General features: G+C 43.4%; 2 protein-coding genes across 7 annotated transcripts in view; both read left to right on the top strand.

Moving 5' to 3' along the window:
• The window catches only part of ccdc88ab (coiled-coil and HOOK domain protein 88ab), a 51832-nt gene extending 47075 nt beyond the window's left edge, over positions 1-4757 (top strand). For 4 of the 6 annotated variants that reach the window (XM_086122101.1, XM_086122100.1, XM_086122104.1 and 1 more), the window contains 2 exons: positions 247-2761; positions 3622-4757. In XM_086122101.1, coding sequence (XP_085978227.1) covers positions 247-999 — 753 coding nt within the window. In that variant the 3' untranslated portion in view covers positions 1000-2761; positions 3622-4757. The remainder of the gene's footprint in view (positions 1-246; positions 2762-3621) is intronic. The other 2 variants (XM_086122105.1, XM_086122103.1) reach the window with 1 other exon arrangement.
• A 1283-nt stretch (positions 4758-6040) lies between these two features.
• Positions 6041-13533, top strand: pnpt1 (polyribonucleotide nucleotidyltransferase 1). The gene is made up of 28 exons (XM_086122107.1): positions 6041-6258; positions 6683-6743; positions 6857-6931; positions 7012-7117; positions 7366-7415; positions 7578-7641; positions 7723-7770; positions 7905-8018; positions 8324-8510; positions 8863-8914; positions 8997-9054; positions 9139-9235; positions 9306-9408; positions 9501-9571; positions 9983-10019; positions 10141-10207; positions 10388-10477; positions 10560-10613; positions 10825-10934; positions 11050-11121; positions 11284-11347; positions 11441-11524; positions 11589-11672; positions 11766-11872; positions 12309-12364; positions 12475-12553; positions 12833-12880; positions 12956-13533. Exons 1-28 carry the CDS (start codon positions 6140-6142, stop codon positions 13109-13111), a joined length of 2313 nt encoding a protein of 770 aa, XP_085978233.1. The 5' UTR covers positions 6041-6139; the 3' UTR covers positions 13112-13533.
• Positions 13534-14138: the final 605 nt, after the last annotated feature.

Below are 14138 nucleotides of genomic sequence, written 5' to 3'. Positions count from 1 at the left end.
TGCTTCTCAGTGTGGTAAATGGGCACCCCCTAGTGGTATGCCAAAGAGTCGCAGAATCAATGTTTTAAAACCTCTTAAAGTGGTTCCAAATTTTGTTCATGGAACTTTGAGACTGTTTCGTGCATCCCATGATAAACATTTAGTCAAACTGGTGTCAATGGCTGAATTATTATAATTATTATTTTAACTTTTGAGGGGCTCATGGCATTACTAAACTGCACTGATCCTTTCCTGTGTCTCATGTAGTCGGGCAGTCAGGAAAACCTCACAGTGGAATCCCCCCGCCTCCCCATTCCTTCTGAGCGCTCGCAGAAGGAGCGCCCCGCCACCCGGGGCCGCGGGATCCTGCGCTCCTCCAGCGGCAAAGCGGCGCCGGTCACCGCCGACCGCCCGCCTCGCTCCTCGGGCCAGCCGGGGCGACCCAGCCTGCGCAAGGCCGAGAGCACCCGCGTGAGGGGCTCGGTCCGGCCCACCTTGTCGGCCCAGGCTCGGGCCACGTCGGTGTCGGAGCGGCTGGATCGGGCGTCGGCGTCCGCATTGCCCCGCGCCAGTAGCGTCATCTCCACGGCCGAGGGCAGCTCGCGGCGCACCAGTATCCACGACATGCTGTCCAAGGACAACCGGCAGCCCGTGTCCGTCGACGGGGTCCAAGCCCCGCCCGAACCCAGTGAGTACCCCTCAAAGGGACCCTCCTGTAGCGCCAACTTGCCAAAGTCCCTCAGCTTGCCGTGCCCGAGCTCGGACGAAGCCGAGCTCCCCTCCCTCGAGTCCTTCCTGGGTCCCTCCTTCACCGCCGAGTCGGTCTTCATGGACTCCATCTTTAGCGAGTCGGCGGGCAAAAACCTCCCCTTCCTCTCCCTCAACCCCACCCTCGTCAGCAACATCAGCGGACCCCCTGTCGCGCCTTACCAGCCGAGCCGAGAGGAAGGTCCGCCGCAGTCGGGGGCCGAGCATTTGGACGCGGAGGAGAACCTGTGGTTCGAGTATGGGTGTGTGTGACGGAGGGAGAGGTTCTGGCCCGCCGATATTTGTTTTGGTGTGTGTGTGAGTGGGTGGGGGGGACGCATGTTTTCCTCTTATGGTGCTCCCACGGTGGCGTTTTTGGGGTCATTTTTTCCCCTTTGTTTTGGTATCTATATGTTGTTGTTGTTTTTTTTTTTTTTTTGATACACCGTCCATCTCTGATTTCACCTGAAATCACTTGACTATGAACTGGCCCCTCCTAGTTCATAGCCTGCACCCCACCAGTAAATATGACACTCCGATTGTGGTATGCTAAAAATGAATTCCAAAAGCAAATGAATGTTGCGTTGATATTCATAATACAGTGGTACCTTGACTTACAAGCGCCCCATTTTAGAAATGTTCCAAATTGGGTTTTCTTGGTCAAGTGACATGAAAAAAAAAATGGAGACACAGTCACACATAAACAGCTAAGCCCGACTCCGGCTTCTGACAACACCCACTAGGCCACACCCCTTGAAGGCATACACATAACACACCACTTCTACAGTACGGACAGTAATTAATTTTTGAAAGCTGTTTATGTTGTTTATTTTTTTTTTTAGATTTTTATACAAAACACTAAGTCAAGGAACCACTGTATTGACACTCCACCTGCTGCTTTTGTCTGCATGTTTCACTTTGATTGCTGGATCAAAATGCTGTTTTTTTATTTTAATTTTAATTTTTTGGGGACACTAGCCTTTCTTGTATGTATGTTCCTTTGTGTTTTAAGATTTCCCCTGGAAAGCAGGCTTCTTCGGTCTGACTCGCTTCAAGTTGTCCAATGGACAAAATAAATTATGATGGTGGGGGCGGGGCAAGTTAGTCGTTAGATAGCTCTAATAGGCTATTGATTCGAGTTGTTAATCCTTTCCTTGCGGCCCCAAAAATGGCCATGAGTCAGTGTGACCTGCGACATGCATAGTCATCTCGAATCAAATCGATAAATGCAAATAACAGAACGCGTACAACACAGTTTAAATCCATTTGTTTTAATCTGTGAAATTTGAATCGGTCCGGATCATATCACGGGGAGGTTACCAATGAAAGTGAGTGCAGGGACGATGCCACATGATTTCCCCTGGGAAGCGGGCTGCTTTTTTTTCGGATGGACATATGCAGGGGTTGCGCAACCATTCCTACAAAAATAAAAGATGATGAAATGAACGGTTTTGTGATACATGATGAGCATTTGGGGAGGGCTTCGTTTGCCCACCCTTGCACTACTAAGGGATGGACAGTTTCATGCGTGGCTTGAGCGAAAGTAACAATGAACGAAAAGCTAGGAGTCGTTAACCCTCCTGTTACATTTTGTCTTTTTGTAGGCACGGGTCAATGTGACCCACCACATCCGTATTCATCAAAAAAAAAATTTTTTTTTTTTTAAATGTATTATGTGAAGTTTTCTGCCACCACTTGGCATTATTCTAGCCGAACAATTTGCACTCCTCCAAAAAATCATTTGACATTTCAAAACCGGTTGATTGAACACGCATTAAACTTGTAAGAGGAGGGTTATTCAATAAAAGCAGTGCCAAGCTGGCGCTCTTGTACATATTAAGTTATGAACGTATACGAGCAGACTTTGTTGTGCGACTTGCACATGCTTATTTATTCCCTCTTGTACTCACTCGCTTGTTTTGTTTAGGATTTTAACGTGTGCGTGCGTGTGTGTGTAACGACGTTGCTTTATTCCACAGATGTGGAGGACAGAAAGTCAAAAAGCAGAAGTGGCGAGTGCTAAGCGCCACACGTGGTGAGTGAGCGCGTGCGGGATGGGATGGGAAGGGACGGTTGGGGTGCTTGTTGCCATGGGAACCTCACACGTGTTGTAACCGTCATCCATGCAAACCACTCCCCCCGGCCCCCCGCCGAAATGATCAGACGCAGATTGTTGTTGTTTTGCCCGTCGCTGCCCTGCCTCCTCCTTGTTGCCATGACAACGCATGTAGTTCCCGGCTGGCTCCTGCTTCTTGCCTTTTCCGCTCTTATCATCAATTTCTCTCCTTTTCCACTTCCTGTGTGTCTCTCCAGGACAGGGTTTCCCAAAACTTCTCGAGTCTTTTACATTCAGTTGCGGGTCCAATTGAAACAATTAGAAGTAATGAACGGAATTTTTTTTTTTGATAACCTCAGATAAACAATTGGCACATTTATGATCAACTGAACTTTTTTTAACCCCGAACCCATAAAAACTTACCACATTTTATAGAAATAAAATTTGATTGAATGAATGACACTTTTGGATCACTAAATGGGTCAAATTGACCCAGGAAACAGACCCGAGTCAAATTTACCAGAGGGAAAAAAAAACCACCCGGTTTATTTTCACCTAGGAAATGTGCTTGGGTCAAATTGACCCAGGAAACCTACCCGATTCAAATGGACCATTATTGCTCGTCATGAGAAACATGCAACAGAAGTGTTTAAAAAAAATTGTTGAAAAATATACCAAATTATTAATTTAACTTTTTCTTCCAACGGATTTGTTTTGTTTGGCCTTTTTCTGGAGTGTCCTATTCTCCATATTTCCTCCCATGTTGTTTCTAATCTGCTCTCTTCATCTTCCCGCTCTTCCTTCTTGTTCTCTTTCTTGGCTTGCCGGGGACTCACAAGGTGGTCTTGGAGGTCCGGAGCCTGGTAGACAGACGGCGTGTATGCCGCGAGGAAAACGATTGTAAACTCCCACCATTTTGTTTAGTTGCTTCCCAACCCTTCGGTTGAGAAAATGGCTTCCTTCTGTTTTGTTTTTCTTCCTTGAATCAAGGAAACGGACAAAGATGTATCCATTTTTTTCATTGTTTTCTACCCCTTTGTTTTCCTATTTTTTTTCCGTGTGCCCTCTGCTGTGATGTGCACTACTCTTTGTAAAGACAACAATTCAAGTGCCAAATCACAGCCCCTCCACAATCTTCCCTCTACCCCCCCTCCCCACAAAAAAAAAAACTGGATGATTCCTTTTGGATCTTCTGTGAACTTTAATCAAGGATGACAGCATGTACACGTGTGTTGCATACATTCAGCATTGTGGACCTCCAAAACGGGCACGACGGCGCAAACAGCGGACCGAATGGAACGCCTCCTGTACTGTTGGGATTTTGGGAGACAAGCCATGAGTGTGTGATATGAAAAGTTTGCACACCCCCTGTTCAAAAGACAGTTTTTTTTGTGATATATATAAAAAAAGACACCAAGATAAATCATTTCTAAGTGTTTTCCCCGTTAATGTAACCTGCAACTGAAAAAATGTGGTTGCACAAGTGTGCACACCCTCTTATCACTGGGATGCAGCTGTGTTCCAAATGAACATTCGAACTCGTGTTAACTGGGAGTCAGCACACACCAGCCACCATTTAAAGTGCCTCTGATGAACCCCAAATAAACTTTGGATGTCCTGGCCGGCTCTTTCCGACATTTTGTGGTCGGTTCCGACAGCACAAGCAATCCATTTATTCAATGATTTATCTTGTATATCAAAATAAACATGTCTTTGAACAGTGGTGTGTAAAATCTTCAATGGATTGTGTGAGGGACGCTTCGACAATAATGTAACATCTTAGCTATCAATTAATTCCATGTGTTTTGTTGTTTTTTTTTTGTCATCTTGCACTCTGGAAGACCTTACCAAAAGCACACACACACATACAGTACATGCGCGCACATTCTGTGAACAAGGTGGATTCTTGTTGAGTTGTCCCTCAGTTTCCATTTTTACACAAACCCATTTGATGTAATTAAAATTCACAAATTAAGAGGTGTGTGTTTTCTTCTTTTGTGTACTTATTTCAAGACAAAAGGTTTTCATCAAATATACATAGATTTTATGTTTAATGTTCTTGAATTTGACCATTTTGTAATCCTCCAATAATTGTACTTACCGTAACATCACAGCAGACTCGTGTATACTAATTTGATAATTAATCAGTAATAAGTGTTTAGCCCTCTATTGTACTGTTTTCCACTTTAATTTCACGTCTTTTGTTTAACCATTTTATAATATCGATCCAAAAGATACTTTTGTTTTAGATTTTCGATTAATATAAATTATTCACAGGTCTATTTTTTAAGTGCCGATAAATAGTATTGGTGGACTCATTTCGTATGTTGAAGTATTTCCATCACGCCAAACATATTGGTGTACTGTAAAAGTGTGTGCTTGTGACTCTATTTGAAATCCTGCAATTAATTGGAGTGTGCAGATGTGTGAAAGTATTTCGGGGTGTGTAGAGATGGGCCATTAATGTTCGTCTGTTGCTATGGCAACGGCAGCATCCCCGTTGCTTTAACCAGCTGGCTAACTCCAGTGTAGTTAGTGGTCCGGTATACAAGAGACTAGACACTTAATTTGGTAGCATGCAAGTCAAGTCAAGTCAACAGTATTTATAGAGCACTTTCAAACAGCCAATATGCACAATATCATAAGATCAATACTGGAGTCTGTCAAAATGTCATGTCTGCGTCTATGCCTCAATTTTGAATGAGTGGAAATTATACAGGACACTATGTGATGAGAATACGAAAGCAAACCGAAATTATTTTGGTTAATGGGTTGTATCATGGTTATTTTAAATGTGTACGCCACGGTAATACATGTTTTTATTTATCCACTCAGTTCCTATATTTGGAGTAGTACAAGCTAACCAACCATCAACAAAACAAAAAATACGTTAAATGGGTTGTTTACAAACAAAACCGGAAGTACCGTGACGAAACAATGTTTTGTTTGCGGAATTAGCGTGTCCGTTACATTGCGGCTAATTTAGCAGCTATTAAAGTTGGCGTTTTTCACTCCGTAGACTACGATACAACAAATAAGGCATATTAATGCAAAATATTTTAAATATATTTTAAGATTTGTGTTTGCTCGTCGCATTAAATGAAAAGACAAAGTATTGGGGGAAGAAATCAAATTACTGTCCTCGACTGGATTTCTTTTGCAGCTGTTGCAAGTCGGACACTTTTCCTGCCGCACGTTAAACCACCACGTCCAATCAGAAACCACCTTATCGATGTACTTCCTGACACGTGACTTACTGTCATGGAAGCCCCCGTGCGCACATCTGCGGCGTAAAATCAGTCGCCTTTTCCTTTCTGTCGTACTTTATCTTATTTCCTCTTTCATATCAATTGAGCCATGAGGCGTTTACTACAGCTTGGACGTTCCTTTTCTCGCTGCCGCGCGCGTCTGTGCCACCAGAGCGTGTACAAAAGTCACGCCAATGTACGAAGTGTGGGAGTGGATCTCGGAGACAAGTGAGTTGATTGCAGCAGAGTTTCGATTTCCCTTGAAGTGATCTGAAGATGGAGCATCACAAAACCCTGGAATAAGTCACATGAAGATCATCTCGTGGTGGCTACTAAGAGCCACTCTGAATAGAATATCAGACACGACACTGCGAGATTTAGTTTTGAAAAGGATACTGAAAGTCGCAAATACTTGACGTTTAAAAGTATTATATTTTCGAGATTTCAAGTCGTATTCTGTCGTATTATGACTTTTCTTAATAACAGGAAATATTTTTGAACATGATTGACTTATCTCAAAAACATACACTTTCCTCAAAACATATATGACGAGCCTTGTAAAATTACATACAAATAAATACGACTTTTCATCCAAAAAAAGAGTTGAATCATTTTCGATTTTTGTATGTTTTTGTATGCTTGTAACTGGCAGAAAATTGGAGATATCCTCTGGGAGGCTGGCCAAGTTTGCTGATGGCTCTGCTGTTGTCCAGGTAGACACACACACCACATCTGTTAAAAAGCAAAGCAAAGTGTTGTTGGATGCACACAGTCTTTGCTTGCGATTTGCACATTTTATTTCGGTAACAAATCTGCCTTTCTGAAGCTGGGTGACACCTCTGTGATGGTGACGGCTGTGAGCAAAACCAAACCATCTCCCTCTCAGTTCATGCCTCTGGTGGTATGTCATTTAAGCACATGGTCAGTATGTTCTGCTTTTTCCAGTGCATAAAATGTATTCTTTGATTAATTGCTTGACAGGTAGACTACAGACAGAAAGCGGCGGCCGCCGGCAGGATCCCCACCAACTATTTGAGGCGAGAGTTGGGCACCACCGACCACGAGATTCTCACCAGCAGACTCATAGGTATCCTTAAAAAAAAAACAATTCATATATTACAATGGTACCGCGCTTACACGTGGGACCCAATTTACGTTTCATATTGAAAAACACTTGACAAAAAATTAATGGCATTTTAATTCATATCAATGGGGCAAGATGGTTTAAGATAAGAACATGTTGTGTTCCAAGCTTGTTGATGGAATTCATTAAATCTCAGTCAAATCACCATTGTATATTTGTCTGAGTTATTTTTTTTTTTTTCTTGTGTTCAGACAGGTCCATTCGACCTCTTTTCCCAAGCGGTTACTTTTACGACACTCAGGTTGGTTCTACTTATTTTCAACCTGTTGCATTTGTTGCATTTTTGTGTATTTCGATGAAAGTGAAGCCGATATGTTTTAAATGATGAAACAGCAGTTTTTTTTTAAATATAGTACTCTCTTTAATATTTAGGAATTAACATTATAGTGATGTATTTTCATAGATTCTATGTAACTTGCTGGCTGTGGATGGTGTCAATGATCCGGACGTGCTAGCTATTAACGCAGGTGATAATGGAATATTTCATAGCATGTTCCTCTTGTAATTATCATTTACGGTCATTGTTTTGTTGTCTTTTTCCGTTCAAGCCTCAGCTGCTCTCGCTCTCTCGGACATCCCTTGGAACGGACCCATAGGTGAGCGACGCGCAACTTACACATATTTAAACATTTTGGAACAGTGAGGGGAAATTTCTAGAACTGTAACAATGCCTGAATATGCACCTCAATCTGAATTTATACCGATGCCAGTTTGTATGAATTGACTGCAGGTGCTGTGCGTATGGGATTGGTGGAGGGCGAGCTACTGGTCAACCCCACCAGAGCGCAGATGGCAACCAGCACGCTCAACATGATCGTTGCAGGGGCCCCCAGCAGTCAAGTGGGTCAGTCAAGCATTAAGAGTTAAAAAAAAAAAAAAAAGTATCCACATGTACATGCATGACATACCGTACAACCAGGCTCTCCGTTGAGACCTTAGGAGACTTCTCCACAAGATGGCGCAACGACACTCTTAATTGTGCTTCCATCCAATCGTTCCTGATGTTTGATAGTGAGGTCGGGTTGCAAAATGGTGGGAAAATGTCAGCTAAAATGTTTCTAATGTTGTTGTTATTGAAAATAGTAATAATAATGATGATGATGATAATAATGTAATGTCCGGATGCCCTTTCTGGTGTGTGGTGGGCAGTGATGATCGAGGCGTCGGCCGAGAACGTTCTGCAGCAGGATTTCTGTCACGCCGTCAAGGTGGGCGTCAAGCACGCGCAGCAGATCATCCTGGCCATCCAGCAACTGGCGCGGGAGCTTAAAGTCACCAAGCGCACCCCCCCCAAGATGTTCTCGGCACCTGCGGAAATGGTGGCGCACGTGCAACAGTAAGACCCACACTCACCACTCCCATGTTGATATGTCGTGTGGTGGCCATGGAAACACTGTGTGGTCCTATCGTGATAGATATGGAAGGTCAACTCAGTTCGGTTCAAAAAGAGAACAGTGGTGCCTTGGCGAGTGAGTTTAATATAATTGTTTATTTTTCCCTCCCATTGAAATTAATGGAAATTCCATTCCAGCTCCATGAAAATTGCCACAATTTTTTTTAACTCATTCACTGCCATTGACGGGTAATGACGTCAAAAATACTTTTTTTACTGGGCTGGCGGTGAATAGGCGAAGAAGAAAAAGATGCAAAAGTATGATTGCATCCTACATTGTTTGATGTGCATGCAGATCCGCCGCCGATAAGATCTACGCTGTTTTCACTGATTACGCACATGATAAGGTAAGCGACAAACCCGCCCAGGGTTGCCCCATTTCACACTGTCCTGCCTCTTTGATGATCACAATAATCCTTTCGATCGCAGATTTCAAGAGACGACGCCATCAACAAGATTCGCCTGGAAACCGAGGAGCACCTCAAAGGTAGACGTTGCTCGCTGTTCTGGACGCTCTCGGTCACGATGAAAGAATAAAAATTGTAATTCAAATTTTTGTCTTTTTTTTCAGAGAAATTTCCTCAAGCCGAACCTTTTGAACTCATTGAGTCCTTCAACACTGTGAGCAGGGACATCTTTCGGAATTTAGTGCTCAACGAATACAGGAGGTCCGCATTTACAATTGATTATATTTTTATGATCTATGCATGTTAAGGACGATAATTTGTTTGCGTTTAGGTGTGACGGCAGGGACTTAACGGCTGTGAGAGACATCTCCTGCGACGTGGACCTCTTTAAACCGCTTCATGGCTCCGCGTTGTTCCAGAGAGGACAAACGCAGGTATGTGGTCCAAAAGGTTATAAGATGAATTCGTATATTGCGGAAAGAAAAAAAAATAACAGACCTTTAAAAAAAAAAACTGGTCTCTATAGGTGCTCTGTAGCGTCACGTTTGATTCACTGGAATCCAGCATCAAAGCAGACATCATCACCACAGCTTTAAGGTGAGAACACAATTACGGTGAACCCTTGTAATCGCTTAAAACAGAGACTCATTCGCCGCCGGCCGTTTCCAGGTGACAAATAGAAACCATCCACGTCAGCGATTGAGTTAAATGACAAAGATGTTCGATCAGACCATATAAAGTTAGCCCACTAGCTTCATGCTAACATATAATATGAAAAGCCACAGACGAGCTAGCAGAAATGAGCAAACAGTCGATTTTACTGTAATTCTAAACCTTGAACCAACCGCTATTAACACGCGTGGCGCAGCAACACATAAAAACGAAGTTGGAATGATGACTCTTACTGAAGCATGTAGTTGGGGACCTTCTCTGCCTCTTCTAATGTAGTTATTATTCCTCATTAAATTATGACACTATTCTTTTTTTTTTTTTTTTTTTGGTCTGCAGTGGGATCAAGGACAAAAATTTCATGCTCCATTATGAGGTGAATGTTTTTTTTTTAAGCACTTTAATTTTTTTTTATTATGATTATTATTCTTTTTTTTTCTTTTTCTTTTTTTTTTTGTAATGCAGCCAAGTCATCAATGCAGTGGTTTTGATTTCAGTTCCCGCCCTACGCCACCAACGAGATCGGCAAGATGGGCGGTCTCAACAGGAGAGAACTCGGACACGGTTAGTTTGAATGAATACGTCCAGCTTTCCCCGGTGCACATTCGGGCTACTGTGAATGGCAGGCTGTACCCCGGATTGGTCGCCGGTCAATTACAAGGCAGGCAGACAAGCGATGTTGATTCAGGATCTCATTTGCTGTAGCCAAAAAATTGCATCTTGGTGGTGTGTTTGTTTTGATAGGGGCCCTGGCGGAGAAAGCGCTGCGGCCTGTCATCCCTAAAGACTTCCCTTTCACCATCAGGGTCACGGCTGAGGTGTTGGAGTCAAACGGTGAGAAGGCGATGACGGGGGAAGGTGGGTCGAAACTGACTGACTGTCTGGCTGACTGTCTGTTTTTGTTTTTGATCATCAGGGTCTTCATCCATGGCTTCGGCATGTGGAGGCAGCCTGGCGCTCATGGACGCAGGTACTGGACGCAGGCCTTGTTTGTTTGTTTTTGTTTTTTTCCAATACATTAATTAAACATATTATTCGAAAACCCCCAGATTATCTCAATCTTTATTACTGTAATCCCATGAAATAATGATGTCATGGGAAATGAGATGATCTCTACAGTAGATAGCTAGATTGATCATTGTGTTTCTGACTGGCGTTCTAACGTTTGTTTGTTGTCTCAGGGGTTCCCATTTCGGCGGCTGTGGCCGGCGTGGCCGTGGGCCTCATCTCCAAATCCAACCCCGACAAGCCCTCCGAGATCCAAGACTACAGACTGCTCACTGACATTCTTGTAACGTGCATTTTGTCATTTGCTGCAAACGAAGAGCGTCTAGGCCGAGCCGGTCAAGCGACAGCGAGTGAGCTTGACTCGGTGCGATCTTTTCCTAAATATTGTTGACGTACAGGGAATTGAGGATTACCTCGGAGACATGGACTTCAAATTGGCAGGAACAAACAAAGGCATCACTGCGTTACAGGTAACAGAGTCCAACAGCACATTTCTTGAGCATGGTGGAATTGCAATATTGAGAAAATATCAAATCCATTATTTGCACTCCTTAACATTTGTGGATAATATTAGGTTATTTCCCCCCCGAAGAAAACCTCCTTTCTTTTTTTTTTTTTTGTTTACCTTCCAGGCGGATGTGAAGATTCCCGGTCTGCCGCTCAAGCTGGTCATGGAGGCCATCCAGCAGGCCACAGGTACCACCGTCATTTCAACGTCCCAACGCCAAGAAATCATCACCTCAATGACATTTTTCCTTCTGGCTTGATGTGGCGAAAATGACTTTATAGTCGCAAAGCGTGAGATCTTGGGCATCATGAACACCACTCTGGCAAAACCCAGGACGAGCAGGAAGGAGAACGGGCCGGTTGTGGGTAAGTTTGGCATGGAATTTAATTTGTTTGAGCAATGATTGATTAATTGTTCTTTTTTTTCCAGAGAACGTGCGCGTGCCCGTGTCCAGACGGGCTCGCTTCGTGGGCCCGGGGGGATACAACCTCCGCCGGTTACAAGCTCAGACGGGTACCGCTGGTCGTTTTCTTCCCCGCTGTGCAAAGCCTCCGACGGGAAAATGATGCGTAAACTTCAGGAAGTTGCGTTTGCTGTCTTTTCAAGGCGTGACCATCAGTCAGGTGGACGAGGAGACCTTCTCCGTGTTTGCTCCCACGCCGGGAGCGCTAAACGAGGCGCAGGAGTTCATCAGTGAGGTCTGCAGAGATGATGTGAGTGACTCATAGTTTTGTATTTACTCTCCATACGGCTGAACCTGAATTTGTACGCAATTCATAAGGCGCCGCTGTCCATCAACAACTTTTGATAACATCACAATCCAACAAAATTGGGGGGAAAGGGGCTCACTCGTAAACGTAACTAAGGGTTTATCCACACCGGCCCCGTTGGATCCACTTTTAATGGACCGGCGTGCGTTTCCCATGCAGGTGTGAATATACACAAACAAATTCGCTGAGACTGTTCCAAAATTTGGGGGGGAAAATGGCCTTACCAAATGTGCATTGAGTGAGCTGCTCTTGACACTCAAAATAAATTTGCAGCTTTAATAACAGCGCAAATTACTTGTTAGTCCAGACCAAAAGCGGACCAAAGGATTTTTCTGGTGTAAATGCCCCCTAAATGTGTTTGTTGTGCTTTATTTTGCAGCAAGAGCAGCAGCTGGAGTTTGGCGCCATTTACACTGCCACCATCACTGAAATAAGGTCAGCTGGAAAATACAAAATGCAGGAAATACAGAGACTTTGTGCTTGATTTGTGTTTTAAATGGAGAATGTTCTTTTAAAAACTATATATATATTTTTTTGGGCCGCAGAGACATTGGCGTCATGGTGAAGCTCTATCCCAACATGAGCGCCGTCCTGCTGCACAACTCCCAGTTGGACCACAAACGAGTGCGTGCATGTCTGAGTGAGACCGAGTGTGTGTGTGTGTGTGTGTGTGTGTGTGTGTGTGTGTGTGTGTGTGTGTGTGTGTGTGCGTGCATGTGTGGCCTCAGTTTGACGGTGTTTGTGTGTGACCGAGAGAGAGGGTGCAAAAGAAAGCTTGTGTGTCTGCCAGTGAATTTGAGAGGCTGATTGTGTGTGAGGGAGGTGCAAAAGTGCGTCTGGAAAAAGAGAGCGTGAGAGTCAAGCCCCGATTAAGATGTTTCTCCCGTTGTTCCTCCGAATTAGATCAAACATCCAAGTGCTTTGGGGTTAGAAGTGGGCCAGCAGATTCAGGTTTGTGTTCACCCAGAGCTGGATTTTCACACCATGCTATCGCAATTCACAAAATGGAACCTCTTCTTCCGCCAGGTGAAGTATTTCGGACGGGACCCCACGGACGGCAGGATGCGCCTCTCTCGCAAAGTGCTGCAGTCGCCAGCCGCAACCGTGGTCAAGACGCTGAGCGAGAAGCAGAGCATCTCCATGGCGACGGCCGCAAACAGCGCAGGCAACGTCGAACCGTGAACAAGGCGAAACACGCCAAGAGAAAACACAATCGCTGGATGTGACACTTGGATGCACCACCGTGGAAAGTTGGACACGTGCTCTCTTTGCTGTGGCAAAGAAGGAACGTGATGAAGAAAACAACAGTGGTGTAAAACATCACTACATTATTGAAATATGACAAGTAAAATGTGTCTCAATCGCAGGGAGGTCTTTGTAAATAAAGTTTTAGAATGGTTCTGTACAGTGAACATGTCATACAGTAATTATCGGGCTCACTCTCAAGAAGCTACATCTAAATAAATTTGGATGGCATTGCCATTCATTCCTTCAGCTTTCCCCAAAATGTTTGTTGAGGAAAATTGTACTCGATAACATTGCATTTTGGAGAAACACACAAAAAAAATAAACATTTGTGATGCAGTGACATCGTAAAAAGTGAACCTTAATCTCGCAATTTAATGTCAAACTAAACATCAAAAAAGAACTAACCGATGTGTATTTAATACAACCACTTAGTTCTGCTTCGGCAAAGTCCACTTATCTTAATGTTAACTAACAATGCAAAATGCCGTTGACGTCCTCATTAGTTCTGATAGTTGCAATTTTACAAGCAACTGATATTTGAACATAACCGGTGGAGCAACATATGTTATCTACAATGAAAAATGACTCATATTGCAAAATCTTTTGTGTTACATTAGCAGAAGTACCTTTCTTTAGGTTTGCCTCGCCGTGGCCAAGGCCGGCACACATACGCACATTTTTAAATGTTTATATTTTGGGTTATAATAGTTTGAGATTTTTTATTGTAGTTTTGAATTTTTTTGACTTTTTAAAAATTCTGTTAATTTTAATTGTTTTGAGAGCAGGTGTGTGAATTTGTATTTTTTTTTTAATTTATGGAGTATTTATCAGGTGCAAGATTTTAAAAAAAGTTACTAAGTACTGTATTGTGTAATGAAGTAACATAAACTACAATTCTCAAACCAATTAAATATTAATTGACAAAGATGAAAACAAATGACATTTTCGCTCTAATAATAGT

This window comes from Hippocampus guttulatus, chromosome 10, assembly GCF_054856545.1.
Source record: "Hippocampus guttulatus isolate MCC_2025c chromosome 10, RoL_Hgut_1.0, whole genome shotgun sequence".
NCBI classification, from domain to species: Eukaryota; Metazoa; Chordata; class Actinopteri; order Syngnathiformes; family Syngnathidae; genus Hippocampus; species Hippocampus guttulatus.
This window is presented reverse-complemented; position numbering and strand designations above follow the sequence as displayed.